Consider the following 7,522-nt stretch of genomic DNA (forward strand, 5'->3'; position numbering starts at 1 on the left):
TATTCCAGTATACAAATATCAAAAGTGCGTGTATGAACCGAAATAATTCAATTCAAAAAAAAAAAACATCCAAAAGAAAAAAAAAATCATTGCGCATTATGAGCAAGCCATTTTTTTTATAAACAAATCCATTAAGGTTGTACGAAAAATAAAAAAAAAACAATCACTTGCTAGAACAAACAAACTAGCACATTACCATTCATTCAATTAATCAATTAGTCTATTAATAATCTTAATATTTTTGGAAATATATTGGACACTTCTGGATAAATTGAATTCACCTGCAAAGACATGCCGTCCGTTGTTGACTTCGCTTCCAATGCTGGAACGCCTTCCCTTGTTGGAAGTTTGATGCAAACACCAAGATCCGTTTCCAAACATATCAGCGGTCTGGGTGTTGGCAAAAAGCATACTAATTTAATGACTCAGTCATTCAAAGTCGGGCATCAAAGAGTGAATATTGACGTGGATTTGTCTACAAATAGCATAGATGGATTCACCGAGATCTCAATTGTACCTACATCAAGTAAACTAAAGGTCATAAAATTTGATTGCCGAGAAATGGCCATTAAAGATGTACTAATAAATGGAAGCAAATGTCTAAATTATGTGCATGATGACTATTTATACATAAACAACCCACAGGATTTTGATTCATGTATTGAAGAGGGAAGGATCAGTGTCACAGACTTGTACTCAAACGTATTCAATGTTCACCAGCATCATCTCATTCGACAGAAATTGGACTACATTTTTGGCAATCTGAATCCTCATGATGCCTCTAATATCACCACAACCATTACCACAAACACAACCACAACCACGGAAAGTGTCAGTACAAACACCCAAGAATTAAAGATTTTGCTACCCGATAATATGAAGCTAGAACTAACAGACATTAATGCCATACAGACTCCGGGTGGAACGAGTCGTCCAGGTACAACTACCCCCCTGCATCTTAAATCGAAGAGTACTGGAAATGATTACTACTATACCCCTATACAAATCAAAATATCATATGAATGCAAAAACCCAAAGAATGGTGTGAATTTTGTCACTAATGAAGATCTTGATAAGAGCCTGTGGCATGCTTATACTATGAATTCTGACTACAATGTATCGACTTCATCTTGGGTCCCATGTGTTGACAGCTTGTCCGAGCGTTGTACATGGTCGTTGGAAGTTAATATCCCTAGGACAATTCGTGATATCGGTAACCCGCGAATTATTGGAACCAAGGAGGCATTAAAGTATGAACAGAATCAACAAAGAGGAAGAATTACAAATGCCACGGGACAATCTTGTGCTGTAGATGAAGATAAAACCGGTCTGTACCACTCTCTTCACGACAACGAAGATGATGATGAGGTGGTAGTGGTGGAGGATGATGTTGATGACGATGGAGAAGTAGATGAGGAAGATCTTTCTAATTCCGATTTAGTTGTGGTATCAGGAGATTTCAATAACGTGAAAGAAACACCGCATCCTATAGATCAATCAAAGAAAGTGGTATCATGGTCTATTTTTAACCCAGTGTGTGCTCACCATGTTGGATGGGCGATGGGATGTTTTGAAAGTTTTGTATTGTCTGAAAGCTCTAGTAGCTCAAATGAAGATGACGATGAACGTGATGACAATGGTGTTGTTGATGGAGCAAATGCCGTTGATGAATCGGGTCATAATGCGGTCACTGTTTACGCACTAGCGGAGGACGTGGAATGGGCAAAGAATACTAGTATTATCTGTAACAAGACGCTTGATTTTTTTCTGAAAGAGTATGGTTCTTTTCCATTCAGCTCGTACAGTATGGTTTTTATAAAGTATTCTCCATTCATGAGCAGTGATTTTGCTGGTCTTTCTATTTTATCATCAAAGTTATTGTATCCTCCAGATATGATTGAACCTATGATTACCTCAACAGATATATTGTTGCGTAGCATTGCTACACAATGGGCAGGGATCAATATTTCTCCACAAACTTTTAACGATATGTGGTGTACTGTTGGTATTGCAGGCTTTATGGCCATTTCGTTCATTAAAAAGTTGATGGGTGCGAACGAGTTTCGGTACCGTATCAGAAAACAAATGGATCAGGTGGTGAAGGAGGACTTTGGAAAGCACCCCATAGCTGATCAGTTTTTCAGGTACCCAGTGTCTAACCTGGACTTGTCCTTCATTCAATTGAAGTCCCCGATTGTTTTATTTATACTTGATAACAGGATGACTAAAACAGACAAATCGTTCGGGTTATCACGAGTTTTGCCAAAGTTGTTTCTTCAAGCCATGTCAGGAGATTTGCCAAACGGTGCATTATCAACCGAGCACTTTCGCTATGTGTGTGAGAAAGTGAACCGTAACAAATTGGACAATTTTTTTAAACAATGGGTATTTGGTTCTGGAGCACCTGTTTTTAGAATTAGTCAGCGATTCAACAAAAAGAAAGGTATGATTGAAATGAATATTCGTCAGATTCAGCATCATGAGAATACAAAGAGAAAGTTGGATAAGGACAATTTTGTTGTGGACGCCATTTCCTACTTGGATGACGAATCGGCACCACCAGTCCAACAAGTTTTTACAGGACCTATGACCATCCGAGTGCATGAATCTGATGGGTCACCATATGAACACATCGTTGATTTAAAGGAGGCAAACACGAAATTGGACATTCAATATAACTCCAAATTCAGAAAGATCAAGAAAAAGGATGAAGGTGTTGATCCAGGTATACCATTTAACCAGTTTGGAGATGTTTTGACGACTCCTTTTGAGATGCAACAATGGAATTTGAAAGACTGGAATAAAAGAGATGAAGAATCATTGAGCAGTGAGCCTTTTGAATGGATAAGAGGTGATGTTGATCTTGAATGGATAGCGCGAATAGATATCAAGCAGCCAGATTTCATGTTTGGTTCACAATTGATTTATGATCGAGATATTGAAGCTCAGCTCGAAGCTGTGAGGTATTTCGGTGAATTGGAGAAAACTAATATAGTTTATTGCACCACATTGGTTAGAACTTTGATGGATGAACGATATTTCTACGGTGTTAGAATCGCTGCTGCCCAGGCTTTGGCTGGTTGTTCTAACGAAGGAAATAACTTTATTGGTACTGACTATCTACTTCAAGCTTTTAGGAGCTTATACTGCTTCCCTGGTAGCATTATTCCTCGTTCTAATGATTTCAGCGATTTCAGATCGTTTATGTTGCAAAAATCGTTTCCCAAAATACTAAGCAGTGTCAAAGATAATGACGGTAAAGTACCAGACAGAATTCGTGAGCTATTGCTTAACTTGGTTAAATTTAACGATAACTCGATGAATGGATTCAATGATAGTCATTATGTCTGTACGATTTTGTCGGCTTTGACTGAAAGTGCTGTCAGTGGGTGGAGAAAGGATTTACAGCAATCGAATGATGCTCGATTTGTGGAAAAAGTGGTCACAGAGTTGGATAGACTACAAAAGTTGGATCATTGGATGCCATCATATCAGAGTTCTGTGGAAATTGCATGTGTAAAGCAGAAAATTAGAATGGCCCTTGTTGGAGCAATCACAGTATCATTTGAGGATCTTTTGCACATGACTTTGGATAAATATCCTATGGAAGCACGCGTAGAGGCATTTAAAGGCTTGCTCGAGATTGGTGGATTGAAGAATAAAAGTGTCTTGGACTATTTTCTTAAAGTTTGCTTGTTAAACTTCAGTCGACCTTTATATAGAATGGAGCTAATTGGAGCCTTGATGCAATCCATTTGTGCTGTTGCTGTGTTTGGTAGCATGTCGACATTGGATGATCCTGAGTTTAAAACGAAGGTAGAAGCTAGCACTTCAAGTTCTGCAGCAAGAATAATCATTGATGAAGGTTCTACTAGTAACACAGGTATGCAATCCAAACATGATGATTTTGCACGTGCTAGTATCAAGGGTGCTGTCGAAATCCTTAGGCGTGACTTCTCCGGTGGTAAGGGTTTGCAAAACTTGATGTGGCAATTTTTGCATACCTCATTAATAGGGTTACATGAAAGAAGAACAGTTTTGTTAATTTGCCAGATCTTATACAAGGAAATTGACTCTCACATAGTTAGTGTCCCTGTTCCATGCTTACCTGTGCATGAATATATTAAAAAGAAAATTGTTGCCAAAGCTACTGGTCAAGCTGGTCATATAGTCATTAAACGCGAAGGAAGATTCAAAATCCAATTGGCTAGCAGAAAGTCGATTTCATTGAAGACCAAATCTGAACCTGCTCATAAGCCTTTAAAACTTTCATTGAAACCTAAGGCAAAACTTACTGCACTGGTATCGAAACCCTCTGGCTTGGTAACAATTGATCCAAATTCTGCCAATAAGATCACATTCAAATTACCAAGCAAGAAATTGGCTGATATTAAACCAAAGGTAGAGGTTCGTGGAACGGTTGTAACAATTAATTACAGAAAGAAGAAGCGGTCTATTTCCGATGCTCGTCTTGTGCATAGGTATGTCAAAATCGACACGAAAAGAAGGAAGATTGAAATTTCAGCTGAACCGTTTGCGATGGAAGGAAGACGAAGTACTGTCATTCAAGACTCCAAGGTTCAAGATATCAAGGTTCAAGACTCTAAAATTAAAGATATCAAGATTCAAGACTCCAAGGTTCAGGGACTCCAAGGTTCAGGACTCCAAGGTTCAGGACTCTAAAGTTAAAGACTCCAAGGGTTCAGGACTCTAAAGTTAAAGACTCCAAGGTTCCAGACTCCAGGGTTCAGGACTCCAGGGTTCAAGATACAAAATCTCAGGAGCTGAAGGTTCCAATTTCTACAGAGAAACCTCGAGTAAATCTGATTCAAGAAGTTCTGGTAGTCAAAAAAGAAAAGAAGAGACCAAAAATTTACATTCATTTTGCAAATCGACAACATGATTCCGATAAAAAAGTAAAAGAACTGACTACAAGCTCTGGTGAGAGTAAATCTAAACCAAGTGCTAACATTGGAGATGGGTCTGTAACATCAAGTTCTTTCTCTGACAAAAGAATGGAATCAAAAAGCCCACTTGAAAATAGTTCTCTTGAAAGTACTCGAGAAAACAGCATTGAAGGTGTCGCCAAATCTACAACTGCTGAAGACGTTGGTAAAAAGCTTCCATGATATATAATAGTACAATTGAGACGTTATGGGTATCTTTATGTTAGTATTTAGTAATTGATTATAGCCTTTAGTATATATCACTTGAATCATAGAATTGTCGTGGTCTCTTTATTTGTCTTTTAGTTCATCTTTAGAATGGCATAATTAATAATATCTATTTAGAAGAAATAGCTTTCGTTTACCCCTGAGAGTACTATTTGCTCTCCCTTTCAGACAGGGGTCTATTCAACTTCAGAGGGTTCAAATCGTTCTGCGTTCTATCTTGATTACAGACCGGATTTCACTTTCGGTTTGCCCATGAAATCACGTGGTGATTGGTTTTGTGTCATTTCTGACTAAGCTTTTCTTTTGGTATGCCCCATACATTATTTTTTGGTATGCCACCGTATTCTTTGGTATGCTTCTTCGGGGGTTTTATGTTATGCTCGGATGCAGTTATATTGTAATGCTCGGCTAAAGTTATATTGTAATGCTCGGCCGAAATTAGTTTGTTATGCCCGGCTCCATGTTTATTTGATATGCTCGGGTAAAGCTAATTTGATATGCTCGGGTGAGTATATTTTTGGTATGCCTGGTGGTCCCTATTTGTTATGCCTGGTGGTCCCTCTTTGTTATGCTCGGGTGAGTTTATATTGTTATGCTCGGCCGAAACTAATTTGATATGCCTCTTGGAACATTGTTTGTTATGCCTCTTCCAACGTTTTATGGTATGCCCAGTGAACCCTGTATGTTATGCTTGGCTGGATCATATATGATATGCCCGGTGATTGTATCTAGAGTTTTGTGATTCACCGACCCTGAATGCGTCATCTTGTTGCAAGCTTTCCTAAAGCTCAATCATCAAGGGACCTGAGGCATGACCGGAACTATGTGTCGACGGTCGGAAGTGCTTAGCATGGGGAGGAAGTCAATGTTTGGCAGACGTGTCCAGGTGATAGCCTGGTAGTTGCTAAATCATTATAAAAGTACCGCTCCTCAATCTGACTGACCAGGCAGTCATATTTGTAGGATAAGATCATGAATTCAAGGTGTCCATTTCCCGTTAATTATCAATGTGTTATCAAGTTATCCACGGCTTCAATTCATGGTTATCTAGGCAATAGATTGACCATAGCCAACATGTAGACTAATAGATAGGATACCAGAACTGAAGTGTGAAATAAAGACAAATATTCCACACATTAAACATGCCATTGGTGTACTTTATTAGCTGTATTTCAAGATCCACAACCTATAATACAAATTGAGTTGTCAGAACCTGTGATAGCAACAGTTGCAGCAACTACACACGCTGTAGCAACGGCTCTGTGATTAGTAGTAGACATAATAATTACCAAATCTATTTCTGTATAAGTTTACATGCAATACCACATGATAAAGCAGACATATATACAGTTATCCATTGTATGATTCTATTGTGTCTGCTTCCCTTTTGATAACCCACGTTCTACTGTACTTCTAACTCACATACAACGTACAATGTCTGTGTTTTTTCATACATTATATTGGTGGTAACGGTACAACTAACGCTTTTAAACGCATCATATACCACAGAGATCACTATCAGTGTCATCTCCTGATCTTTGCAAGTAATTTGGGTATTGTCACTGTTGGTGTCTATTGTACTATGAAATGTCGTTTGCACCCTTTGTCGCAAGTTCAATGCTGCGTGTCGCATCTATCATGTCGCGCATATCATGTCGCATAAATCATGTCGCATCAGTCATGTCGGATGTACCATGTCGCGTATCTCGTGTCGCATCAACCATGTCGCTGGTATCTACGACATGTGTATCCATGCGACACATATGACAGGCGACACAATTTGTATGCGACATTTTAAGGTTTATCCGATATAAGACATTTTTGACAGAAAAAAGTTTGACACTCAGGTAATGTCGGAACACACATTTTAGCTACCACGCGACATTGCGGAAAAGGAAAAGTAAAAGTAAAAGCGGAGATATCAGAAAGTCGCACGACTGTCGCCCTTTTTCCGTGTCGCAAAATTCTACAACTAATTGTACGTGTGGAAACTATTGCCAAACACAGCAAAGATATTTGTATAGGCATATGGAGACTGAATAAGACTTAGAATGCAGTTATTCAAATATGAGAGGTATTACGTAGGATACCGGAACACTGCTGACCCGGAAGTGGGAAAGTATCGGGTCATATTGTTGGAAAGGGTCTTACATATAGATCACAAAGCCTGGCTTCCTTTTCAAGGTGACGCATATCATTAACGAAGAATAACATAAAAGCGCTCGACTAATGGAATAACAAAAAATGAGTGGAGGCAGCTGCATAACAAAAAGATCTTGGTGGTCTATGAGATCAAAATGCTGGGATGGGGAGGTTTTATGGGGTATGATGCTTATTTCGATATGCTA

General features: G+C 38.8%; 1 protein-coding gene across 1 annotated transcript; it reads left to right on the forward strand. All coding sequences in view use genetic code 12, as the record gives it.

Annotated features, from left to right (window-relative positions):
- Positions 1-291: 291 nt before the first annotated feature.
- Positions 292-4,683, forward strand: TSM1 (Tsm1p; the record flags this gene model as incomplete). The annotated part of the gene is made up of 1 exon (XM_002551415.1): positions 292-4,683. The coding sequence occupies one exon, from the start codon at positions 292-294 to the stop codon at positions 4,681-4,683; it is 4,392 nt and encodes a 1,463-aa protein (XP_002551461.1).
- Positions 4,684-7,522: the final 2,839 nt, after the last annotated feature.

This window comes from Candida tropicalis, assembly GCF_000006335.3.
Source record: "Candida tropicalis MYA-3404 genomic scaffold supercont3.9, whole genome shotgun sequence".
NCBI lineage: Eukaryota > Fungi > Ascomycota > Pichiomycetes > Serinales > Debaryomycetaceae > Candida > Candida tropicalis.